Source organism: Saccoglossus kowalevskii, chromosome 16 (genome assembly GCF_978046115.1).
Source record: "Saccoglossus kowalevskii chromosome 16, keSacKowa6.1, whole genome shotgun sequence".
NCBI lineage: Eukaryota > Metazoa > Hemichordata > Enteropneusta > Harrimaniidae > Saccoglossus > Saccoglossus kowalevskii.
The window spans coordinates 27,317,579-27,330,823 of NC_140656.1; the positions used below are offsets into that span (position 1 = coordinate 27,317,579).

Below are 13,245 nucleotides of genomic sequence, written 5' to 3' on the forward strand. Positions count from 1 at the left end.
AAATAGTCTAGCGTTTGACCAATCATATTTAGTGTTTCTGTTGCATATTCTTCTTTGGAGTGTCGGGCAGGCTGAGTTCATTGAGCATGCGTACACCGAGGCTTGTAATGGCGGAAAGTTCGAGTTTTGTTGTTGTTTGACAATGATGGACACATTTCCTGGTGAAGATACATTTACGCTATTCGGCCCTTAATATTGAAATAGGCAAGATGCCTCCCAGCAGACCGAAAAAGAAGAAAACAATGAGGATACCACTCAAAATACATGGTAAAGAAAAATCGACGAAAAATGTCTCAAAACACAAAATAACTCCGAAGTCGAAATCGCATTTGGTCTTTTCATCTTCAAGTGACACAGACAAGGACAGGAATACCTCGAGTAGAAAACGATCATCATCGGCAAGTTCTGGGGGCTTAACGACATCCAAGGTATTATTTAGATTGTCTATAAAGTGCAAAACCGAAACACAAGAATGTATAATTTAATAATTGCAATTTAAGTTTTAAATAATGCGATTTTTTTCATTAAAATGCAATTTAATTATTACATCAATCACATGCTAAACCACATATTTTTAAATTGCTTAAATATAACAATTTTTTTTAATCTACAAAAATGTATTCAAAAACAACAAAGAAACGTGACATAACAAACAAATAACAAACTTCATTTACCGGTATAACAAAAAAATTGCATATTTAATTGAGGAAAGCAAAATGAATAATCTTAGCGTAAAAATGATACCCTGATGTCACCTCATCTAATACAATTTAATAAATCATTTGTGAATGAACGTGATTAAGTATCGATATAAAAGCTTTTAAATTTCTTGATAAACATATTTTCATGGATTTTGATTCATTTCCCATATCGCTGATGTACAGTTAGCTGGCGCACACGTGATAATAAAATAAATGTGATATTTACTATATCGGGGGGGGGGGGGGGGCATCTTGAATGCGGCATAAAACTAAATAACCCCATTCAAGATGGCGGCCCCCATATACAATGTAGTAAATATCGCATTTATTTTATTATCACGTGTATTCCAGCTGACTGTGTGCTGATGGGAGGTGATTGTCAATTATGACATGAATTGATGACCTCAGAGGTTCATAATTTAAACAAAATTTGGCTTTATTTGTTGAACGTTCATATAGCCAATCACAAAGTATAGCTTAGCAAAACAATTCTGAACACATGAATACGAGAGGTCCTAGTGAGAATTAAAATTTTGAGAAGCGAGAAAAAGCCCTTTTCAGTCCCATGACATGTTCAAAATAATCACAGTCCCTCTATCACCGGTCTGGAAACGCCTAGTATTCTATTGTACTAACCCTCGTAACGGGCAAATAAATCGTTGACACCTTACGCCAAGTTATCCCGAAAATAAACTTCCATTGATGTAGTCGTGCATATCATTAACCCACTGGAAGTTACCATGACACTTAGCGATTTGGGTCATTGCGCATGCGTCATTACCAGCACACGGATCACAACATTACCATGTGGAAGGCTTGCGGCGATTTTGTCGAATTCGACGATGACAACATTGATTGGGATTTTGTTTTAAAAGACGTCATTGATGAAGAAATCCATGAAGTGCATAAAGATAAACCATGTAGTTCAACCAGTGCCGAAAACATACCGGAGAAACCTTTTACGAGGCATGATTGCCACGCCCACACTCCTGTCAAAACTCCACGACTGCTGTCTGAACGTAAACAAAATTTGTCTATGAAATTAAACTCTTTATTACATCCCAAACAGAATTAAACCACCCCATTAGTTTCAGAAGTAGTTTCTTTAACCACCAAATAAAAATGGAATTGGAGAATCACCCCATTCCCTTGTAATCGGAACAGAAACTAGCGCATAGCGTTACAATTATACGACTGAGAGAATGATGTGATCCAAAATGGCGCCGTCGTGAATACAATGACGTGCAAAACCAAGACCCAAAAATCATACATCTTGTGACATTAAACAGTATTTCAATTGATTGTGTTGCCGATATACATAGTTGTTGCAATTAATATGCCTGAAAAACAAAATAAGCAGAAAAAAAATAATTACCGAAGTAAAATGTGTACAACATCGTAACTGGGACCGGCCATTTTGTTTTTAACGACGTCGTTTACTTCTTAAAAATAAGTGTCATTTTTTGAACGAACAATCATCAAAATCGTATATTCAACATGACCATTGTGCTAAACGTATTTCAAATCTACCAAAAACATAAATGTTGTCATGTTGTCAAGAATGTACCGTTAATGAGAGGAACAGAAAAAACAAGTCAGTTTACAAGTCATGGCACAGTCCCTCTACTACAAAAGGTGAAAAAGACATAATTTCACACAAGAAAACGTCTAGCATCAACATATTGTATACAACGAAATTTACTCTCCTTTAAAACAAAGACGTTACGAATCAACTATGGTAAAAAATATTTGTATACGGTATCGAATATGTTCTGGAAACGTTAAACAATATATCACAGCACTGAACGCGATGTATCTCGAAGCTATCAACAGTATAGTACCGCTCTTCGCGGAGAGCCGTTACAAGCGTTAGCCCACTAATCCCGCCGATTCACACGTACATGTAAAACAATAGGCGTTTCCAGACCAGTGATAGAGGGTCTGTGAGATAATATAATCTATACTTGTAGTAATATAACAATGCGTTATGGTTGTCTATCCTTAAGGCCAAGCAGACGAGGCATGAAAAACAAAGACCACCACAAGGTACTGTATAACACTATACTGCTTTTATTTCATGAGAGTATAATTTTTGCGAAATTTCACAAATTAAGGAAAATCACACAATTTTATTGGGGGTCGTTAATGCAGAGGGATGAGTGACTTCATTCATGAAATTACATCTTCACAAAGATGTTCAAATTATAACATTGCAAAGGAATAAATGTTTTACTGTAATTTATTTTGCTATGATTAACATGTGTACTGTAATAAAATGCAATGACATTTGTAGCAGTAATTCACTGCCACAGTTTTTGTATCATTGACTTATTAATCAAATGTTGTTTGTCTTATTTTAGAAAAAGAGAGCGATGTGTATACGGAACGTAAAATTTCAGCAAGGACTCTTGGTAAATGGAAACCAGTACAAAAGTCTACAAAGGATGTGGTTGTCAACATGATAGATGGTGCTATCATGTAAGTGCATTCAGTGAGAAATCTGAAATAAATCTTACCCCAGCTATGGCCGACACTGGATGGTCCAATATGCATTGTAGCCCGAGTTGCAGCAATAATACATCATAGGCTATATATTCAGTTACATTATTGCCTACGTTAGTAGTAAAATGTGCATGTCATGAGATTACGCGTCATGAGATTTTTTCATACGATTTGGCAAAGCTTGCATTTTTACTTTTAACCATAGGATTCCATGTTAAAATGCCACATATTATATCACATTATAAGCGTTTTATTGCATTTAACTGTAATGTAACTGAGCATGAGGAATTACCGTACATAGCATCCAATGCTGAAATGGCTATAATGTTAAAAATGCAAAGTATGCATTTGGCCAATTCTCATGACTTACCCAACAGTATTTTAAATTTTGATTTATTGGCAACTAGTATAAAAAGATTGGCTACCTTGTACGTGATTTCTAATCAGTATCAAGGAGTTTCACCAGTAACACATCTGCTGACAATTTCGGCTGTGGAGGCTTTCAGCTGGTGATGTTTTAACTGTGACAAATACGACAGAATTGTCTGTTTTCAAGCTTTTGTGTATCACTTGTGTAAACATTTTTTTTCTTTTTGATAATATTTCCACAGGCATTATGTTTGGCATAACATATACACTCTACACAATACAGACAGTATTTATATTCTTTTAATAGGTCAACATTGAATGATACAAGTGCTGTAAGTTACAGTAATGTGCAAGAGCATCTAAACATTATGAGAGCCAGGTAAGATGTATTTAAAATCTCATATCACATGATATGGTACAGCTGATAAGAGTGAGTAACCTTGAGTATCAACCACCTTCACTTTCAGAGTAAAAATGCCTTAAAAATGCAAGGAATTTTCAAATTGTGCAATAGAGACATTCTGTCTGCCAACTTCAGTATGGGGCTTGACTTTATTGAGCATAGATGAGTCTTCTCAACGCATAAATTTTGATGCAAAAAACGTGAGTCTTGAATTTCCCAAAATATGGACTTCTTTTTGAAAAACCCTGTTTCAGGTGTTAAAAAGTGGTTTTAATTGCATCACCAACGCGGACAGCCACAAATGAATGTTTTTGAATCATGTTAAATCTATGGTGATTACACACAATCTGGGTGCTCTCTAGATTTTTTTTTGAGTGTTACTGTCACCACCATATTGTTCTGAACACCAAAACAGCAACATTGCCAGCGAAGTATTTGACTGGTTAGCTATGCACGCTTGGAGATTGTTATGCGATCGGAACAAGTTGAGACAAGAGATGTCAATCTAATAGTCTAACTCGGACACACTAAATATAAATAGAAGATCACGATGCAATGCCTTACAAATTGTCATTCAATCATATAAATTTGTATATAAATAATAAATGCCAAAGTTATCCAAACAAAATCTATAGGTAACACAGTGATGGTACGTCTGTATTTCATAATACCCATAAATGAACACATTTTGCCGAATTGCGCACCTGCATAAAGTTGGTTTGAACCAGTTTTAATCATGTAACGATCTCGAGACGTGCATAATAAATCATTCAGCAACTTAGCTGGCAATGTTGATGTTTTGGCGTTCAGAACAATATGGCAATGACAATAGTATACGTGATAAATGAGTTTCGAAAACAAGGAATGGCTGGGCTTCTTGAGATTTTTATTAAATTTTGAACAAAAATCTTAATTTACTACGTTTAGTCATGGCAGACAGTGCATAGAATTAGACAATGTAATCATGTGAATAATTACTGTAGTGCAGTTTGACATTCTTTTATCGTTGTGATAAACAACGTTTACCATACCATAGAAAGGGAAAGATACTGGATAAAATTTGTAAATGATGTTTGTTATATATGCTGTTATTTTTTTAGACTCTTATCTAGGCTGACTCAATTAAAAGTACCACCTGTCAGGTACAATGACTACAAAAGGATGGACAATCAGTGTGTAAGTTATATATATCTAACTGTTGGTTCATGGTCAGATGTTGCATAGTCAGTTTTCATTCAACCTAGTGCATTTCTTGTCGTGGCATCTACCATTAACATTGTCCATCTATCACACACGCAAATAGTCATGCTAATTTTATTAAATTAAAAAAACATGATCTCGCTGACATAGAATCATCGAAGACAGTCAGAAATATTTGTGATTTTTCAAAGTGAATTTAGATCATGCACCACTACGCTGAAAAAAGGATGCAAAGGTGATGCACTCAAAGTGTGATGTACAAGCTGGCTATGCGAGTGCAAAAATGCATGCAAGCTGTACTGCAATATCAACATTAGAAAACTTTTTGTAATTTGTACATTCATACCGGTAGTTGTCAAGTATTGTACTAGCCACACACACCTATATCGAGAAGGTTGTTGCCTAACCATGGTACTTCGCAATGGAGTTTAAATTTTGTTTGTCAAAATGCTATGACCAACTGTGTAAACCACTTTAATTTTGTGAGTCAAGTCAATGAAAATTGCAGAAATTTTGTAGTAGTGAAATTTTCTCCAGGGTTCTACAACAAAGAGTGTCAGTGACTTTCACAAAATTTGTATTCACAAATTCCACAAAATCTTATGTCAACCTTTTCACCACCAGTTCCCTCTTTTCATCACAAATTCACAAATATAGTTCCGTTTATATTCTGTATTTTACTTCAGAAGTTTGGAACAAAAATAGCTAAATTTTTCAAGTAAAACTGAAAATTTACTCAAATTTTGCCTGTTGGCCTCACTATTTAGGGTTAATTTCTAGAAATATCGAAGAATAAAAAAAAAATGCAGATAAATTTGGGTCCAACAAAAAGGTTAAGATTGTTTCCGTGAGTAAAAGATCACATCCCTCTACTGCCTGTTTATTATGTTGACAACCAGTCTTATAAAGTCAACAGCAGAAATATAAGCTGGATCGAACATGATACACTGATGATAGATACAAAAATTATAAAATAGTTGATACATGTATGTAATATAATTTGTTAACCATTTTATTCTCAATAGAAATATATGGATGAGGTTTTACTGCAAGGATCTAACCAAATGATGGTCATGGAGGGACAAATGAAAAAACTAGACGAGTAAGTCGCAGCTGAATAATTTACTATTGTAGATACTTGAAACGTCCCATGATAGTAAGGGATGGTTGGGCTCAGAAGGAAAATTTAAAAGTTTCTTGTCAAAAAAATTGCTTATATCACAGTGAGCATCCTGTCGTCCAAATGATGCATACCACTTACTGCTATTTTGTTTTAACTTAGATATTTAATTTACTCGTGTTTTTTTCTGATTACGTACTTACCGGTACTCATTTATGTTACCATACCATTTTCTTTTCATACTAGTCATTTATTAGTCCCCGTTCGGACGAAGTCTGAAAACAGGGACTTATAATACGGTCTTCGTCCGTGCGTCTGTCCGGAGTCATATCTCAGAATCCCTTGGACCGATTCTGTTCATTTTTTGCATGTGCCCAGTACTTTATGTGGGACATATGCACATGTAGTGGTTTAGCGATTTGATTCAAAAAGGCCGACTGGCAGCCATCTTGTTTTTTGAAAATGTTGTATTTTGGACATGCTTTGTCAGTTTTCATTCAAACTTGGCACATAGATTATACACGTTAGGATACATGTCCATGACGATTTATTTCACAATTGAATCAAAGATGGTCGACTGGCAGCCATCTTGTTTTTTGAAAATGTTGTATTTTGGACATGCTTTGTCAGTTTTCATTCAAACTTGGTACATAGATTATAAATGTTAGGATACATGTCCATGACGATTTATTTCACAATTGAATCAAAGATGGTCGACTGGCAGCCATCTTGTTTTTTGAAAATGTCGTTTTTTGGACATGCTTTGTTAGTTTTTATTCAAATTTAGTACATAGATCATACATGTTAGGATACATGTCCCTGACCGTCTGTGAGTTTCTGAGTCTGTCTGTCGGTCGGTCCGTCCGTGTGTCTGTCTGTCCGTGCGCCAGTCTGTCCAGAGTCATATTTCAGGATCCTGTGGATCGATTCAGTTCATTCTTTGCATGTGCCTAGTACCTTATTTGGGACATATGCACATGCAGTGGTTTAGCGATTTGATTCAAAATGGCCGACTGGCAGCCATCTTGTTTTTGAGAATGTTGTATTTTGGACATGCTTTGTCAGTTGTCATTCAATCTTGGTACATAGATTATACATGGTAGGATACATGTCCATAACGATTTATTTCGCAATTGGATCAAAGATGGTCGACTGGCAGGCATCTTGTTTGTTTGTTTTTATCTGGTATCTTGGCACGTCCAAGATACCAGATAAAAAAACAAAAACAAGATGTAATCTGTCAGTCAGTTTTCATTCAAATTTGGCACATACATGTACTGTAAACATGTTAGGATGCATGTCCATGACAATTTGTTTCAAAATCTGGTCAAAGATGGCCGATTGACAGCCATCTGACTTTTTGGCCTTACTACTATATTTCCACAATTTATGTACCATTTTTATTTGTATTTGGCACATACATCATACATATCAGTGTGTTTCATAATCAGATCTAAGATGGCCAAATAACGGCTGTTTTTATTTTTGGCCATATTACTACTACACGGAACACGGTTTTGATGTAAATAAACAATCTGTTGTATACGCCACTTGGAACTCAAGTTTCAAGGACACGCTTGAGACAACCCCTCCGCTTTAATATGATGAGCGCAAAGAGAACTTTCAAAAATTTAACGGGGACTGTGTCATTTTCAATGACTTGTTTTAAGTGATAGGGCAATGAACTTGGCGAGTTCTGCTGAACTATTTTCATGGTCCACACCAGAATTATTCAAATTGTGTACATATTACCGTATATTACCTTGTATATTACTTTTTTCTAGTGAAATAAATCAATCAATTGTTTTCCATAACTGATGTGCATGCACTAAGAAATGTCAAAAAAATAAAATGATGTGCACATTTTTTATCGGCCATGTTAGATAATCTTTAACTCAGATGAAACTGATAACATGTACGCTAGGCTCGCATGTCGATAATTGAAATAATATCAAGACTTCGTATCTGGCTTCTTCTTTGAATCTGAATTTATGAATGAGTCGGAAGGAGGAATTTCTCAAGGAAAGTCACTAAGCTGTGTGTGCAATGATGAGTTGGTGATTGGTTGGGAAAAAGAAGCCTACATGTACGTGGGATGATATTCTGGTATGCCGGTATATGAATGTGTACTTGTGTTGATGCGCTCACAAAACATGAGATGTCTCCATTTCATGCCATTTCTTATAAACCTATAGGTGTTTGAAAAAGAAAGAAGAAGAACTTGTCAATGTAGATGAATCTATAAAACAGTTTGAATCAAATGGTGCAAAGTGGAAAAAAAAGGTAGAAATTTTTTTTAAAGCATCTACATTTCAAGAACTGCTCCAAAGATTTTAATGAAACTTCAACAGATATATCATTAATGTTAAAAATTACTGCAGACCACTGCCATGTATCTGCACAGTATAAACAGCTCAGAGATTGACTCTTGAACAGTACGTAACTGAAATTTGTGATGATGGATATGTTTATATCAAAATCAGAACCAATTAGTAAATGATTTACACTGTTAGAATCTGGAAGAAATATATTCACATTTTGTTTAGCTTATGAAAAAAAGTACTGGATCAAAAATCTGAAAACATTTCAATTAGTCAGAATGGCTTTTGCTTTCATAATACATGATTGAGCCATCAATATATTGTAATACAGACCACTAATGATGGCAGTTTGCCAAAACTTGATATTATTCTCACTGATGCCGATGAGTGTTTGTGTTCTCTCCATTCAATTGTTAGAACCCAAATTTTCATTGATAAGAATGCAAATTCTCACCAGCTTGTCAGTGAAAATATTTAAAAAAATGATGAAAATTTAAATTCCTTCAAATTGATGAGAATTTGGAATCTAAAAACTCCCATCGATATTGGTGAGATTGATATCAAGTCGACCTCAAACTGCAATAAAGTGTTGATTTCTCTTTCCAGTAGTAAGATGTACAATGTACACAGTATCATTGAATGTCTGATCATGCAATAACATGCATCTTATTGTTACAGTGTCACCCAATACTCAATGACCATTTTGTTGATACATTGGGCATTCCACCTTTACCAGATGATAGGGACCATTTACCATTTCCTCAGGTATGTACAGTAATTCATAAAACATTCACCATATTCATGGTATGATCGCTTTAAAACAGCGAAATTTCATAAGTCAGTGTAGAACCCCCAGTGTTTACACTACTAATATTGTTGTTGTAACAATAAATAGTAGATAGTTGTGTTTCACCAAATGAATAAGTTGACAACACTTTGAAATAGCTATATGCATGTTAATGCAATTCAATGAACCTATTAGCAGAATCTCAACCATGTCATTTTAGTATTTACTTTCAGTTGAATTTAGCTATGTCTTGAAATATTGAAATTATAGGGTTAGCTACCAGTAAGTATGTTTGCTTGTCTCATGCGTGCGTGTTCTATTCTACAGGTTGAAGACTTTGATCCTAAACGTAGTGGACTCCTGCACAATCTGACAGACTTCAGTAAATCTGATGGTGTCCATGATCTCAACAAGTATGTAGAGAATATAGTTGCAGTTACCAACGTACTTGTGAACCAAGATGAGAATAGTGACAATATGTAAAAAAACTATTTTTTAATTGATTATATACTGTGGAATACTTTATTTTTGCTTGGAATTAATTTTAGTGAAAATGCTTGGATGTCCGCCCCGAGGATACAAGTTGTTTTTGCCATAAAGTGCAACAATATTTTCTACACTCTTAACATACTTGTATTTGTTACATTTCTCATGAATAATTTTCATACCTAATAGTAATAATACTAAGGTGCAAATGAGAAAATGGTTTTTCTGGTGGTCATGTGTGTCAGCAAAATCATAGTCACATCAACCTTTTGTATTTTTATTTGTTCGAAGTATGCCCTCTATGGCAAAAATAATTGCCGTGTTTCAAAGTTGTACTGTTGGCAAAATTGTCTTTAATATCTTCAATTGTCAAACTGAAAGTGAGCATGTGATTTCAGTGGACAACAGACTTGTTCCTTTCAATGCATGTGTATGCTTGAATTGTGCTGTTTCTCATTTCTGAAAGCGGAACCAGAGCTTCATGCTGACAGGAAATCATTGTAGGAGTGGATCAAATCCAATTAGGACTGGATAAAAAAAAAAATGTGTTTCCTGGGTGACTCCAAACAGACATACCAAAATGGATGAAAAGATTGACAAAATAAATTCACCTGGTTTCTCTTATTTATGAAATGTGCTTGTTTTCATGAAAATTTGTGTTTCATTTTCCCTGAAATTACCACAAAAAACTTAGAAAGAAAGAAAACAAACACTTACATTTATAACTGCTGTGTTTGATGACCATAAAGATATATACTTTATTCTCTAGGCCTTAACTATAGTAGTGAGTAGAATACTATTAAAGCTGTAAGGTGAAGTTAAGTCACTGTGTTATTGTACCGTTATTAGGCACTGAATTGTCATTATGATGAGCTTACTGGCACTAATCATGTATGTTTATCCATATACTTCTGAAAATTAATTTTGAATCTATTTACATATTTTAGTTGAATACTGTTACAGTAATGGTTTATTTCTTTATTGATAACCCAGCACCAATACTAAATGGGCCTTGTGCATGCCCCCCCCCCCCCCCAGGTTGCACATTCTGGTATTTTCTGGAGGGATATCATTACTGTATAACACTAGTAACTTTGTATTTCATGTTTAAACTGCTTTAGATTATTTTAGAATCCTCCTTGATAGTAAATTTGTACCCCGAGAAAGTACCTTGAAGTGTGAATTTTTGGAGGTCTCGCACAAAGTCTGTGTGTTTTATGGGAGGACTGTGTGTACACCATTTTGTATACTTTAATTGTAAATATGAAAAACATTAATTTTTTGCTGCTAGAAAATAAAGCAATAATGCATTCAAATGGACTATAGTTTATGAAAGTCACTGTGCTGACTATTAAACAACCCTTCTGTAAATATCTGTGTTTTTTCCCACATCTAGCAAGATTTGCAAAAAAAGTATCTCTCACATTTTTCAGTCATCTATTATTGAGTTCAATTTATATAATGTGCTGTGAATTGTTGGTCTGAATGATTTATGAGCTACACATATGGCTATTTATTTACAGCAATGTGCGACTGATCCCTTTAAAGTGCTGTCCAAATACTGATGATTTTTTTGCACTGAAGATTCACCATTTACATGCATGAATAGTCAGGGATCAAAACTTGTGGCAAACGTTTATTTGTCACATTTAAAAAACATTTACCATTGCCAGTCCCTTTCCTTTGACACTTGCATGTAACTGTTCTTTCTAGCGTCTGTGCTAAAAAAATTGTTGTCATCAATAAACATGTACAATGCATGTAACAGTGTTTCTTGTGCATTCTTGTTTTTCCTCCTGACAAAAGATATTACTGGTACCACTAATACGGTACCAGATATTAAAATAATAAGTGGTTCTTGTATGGTTACATCATCTTTTACCTTGTACCTGGACCGCCATCGGCCTGTGAAGAAATGTGTTGTAATCGTGCATACTGGGGGCAAGTATTATTCTGAATGTGAAAGACACTAAAATGATGACGAGGACTATCGTAAGATTGTAAATTACAACTTGTACCTCAAGCATGGTACGATAGTTAGCATGTTTGCCTTGCATCAGGGTCACTGTGTATGATTCACTCAACCAAAGCACAGTCCAGTTTGGTTCTCTTAATCAAAGCATGGTACAGTGGTTAGAATATTCACCTCGTGTCAGGGACATTGTGGGTTTGACGTGCCAGCCGACTGCTCATTCAGCAGTATAAACTGGAGAACATTCTTTCCAGCCCACCAAATGTGTGGTATCATGTTTGAACAATGTGCTGTTACTGTACTCAGTGCATGTTAATTCACCTGGGCATTCTTAGTACAAAGATGGTTCATGTCTCTTATAATAGGGTTCTTTTGTCTTGATCTGAGTAAAAAATAGACTTTCAATAGCCAAGGGCAGGCAGAAATTAGCATCCAACCTATAGTAGATTTGATTAGAGGATCATTTCAAATTCAATATATTACGATGAAAAATCGTGCCTTCAATGTTTATGGTACAGGTTTTGAGTTATGAAGGAGCAACTAACAAATCATACAATAAACCTTTCAGCCTTGTAGTAATTTACAAGAATTACCCTACAATATCACAGCATTGTGTATAATTCTTTGTTGTTAAAATATGTTGTTGTTACAACTCAGTTGCAAGTACTTTTATAATCTGTCTGCCCCAGGCTCTCAATATCTGGCAAAGTTTTTCTAGTAGGCCAACCAATCATTGTCTTCCTATACAATACATATTATGTATCGCACAAACTGCGTTGGTGCTAGCTAACTTGGTAAAAGTCTGAGGCGTGCACTTTTACCAGACCTCTCTGCCCAAAAAAGGCTGTAAAGTCCTAGTCATGTACTCAATAACTTCCTGCTCCAGAGCATACAATTATGGACCAATTTATACCATGACCAATCAGAAAAAAATTTGGCTTGACTGCCAATTGCATTCAATTTACATAAGGCCTAAAAAGCAATTGCACACCAGCAAAAAAATTGTAGGCAGATGTTTTTTTCCCCACTGCACAGCACCCTCTGTTGACAATATTTGTGCGCAGAAAAATATTTCAGGAAAAAAAAAAATAATATGACCATCAACATTCTGAGTGGTTTGTCATGTGTTCATTAATAATTGATGTAATATAAATACAGTCATGGTGAGTTACAATTGCTATATGAATACAGTCATTGTGAGTTACAATTGCCATATGAATACAGTCATGGTGAGTTACAATTGCCATATGAATACAGTCATGGTGAGTTACAATTGCCATATGAATACAGTCATTGTGAGTTACAATTGCCATATGAATACAGTCATGGTGAGTTACAATTGCCATATGAATACAGTCATGGTGAGTTACAATTGCCATATGAA

At 35.0% G+C, this 13,245-nt stretch overlaps 1 protein-coding gene across 1 annotated transcript; it reads left to right on the forward strand.

Moving 5' to 3' along the window:
• Positions 1–111: 111 nt before the first annotated feature.
• On the forward strand, positions 112–10,029 carry LOC100378034 (centromere protein Q-like). The gene is made up of 9 exons (XM_085491617.1): positions 112–428; positions 2,708–2,747; positions 3,062–3,179; positions 3,880–3,951; positions 5,076–5,151; positions 6,201–6,277; positions 8,491–8,578; positions 9,295–9,381; positions 9,731–10,029. The coding sequence occupies exons 1-9, from the start codon at positions 210–212 to the stop codon at positions 9,884–9,886; spliced, it is 933 nt and encodes a 310-aa protein (XP_085347743.1). The 5' UTR covers positions 112–209; the 3' UTR covers positions 9,887–10,029.
• Positions 10,030–13,245: the final 3,216 nt, after the last annotated feature.

Excerpts from the sequence above, each read along its gene's own strand:
- LOC100378034 (XM_085491617.1), top strand. The coding sequence starts at position 210 with ATGCCTCCCAGCAGACCGAAAAAGAAGAAAACAATGAGGATACCACTC. Across the intron at positions 5,152-6,200 it reads AAAGGATGGACAATCAGTGT|AAATATATGGATGAGGTTTT; the intron begins GTAAGTTATATA and ends TATTCTCAATAG. Across the intron at positions 9,382-9,730 it reads ACCATTTACCATTTCCTCAG|GTTGAAGACTTTGATCCTAA; the intron begins GTATGTACAGTA and ends TCTATTCTACAG.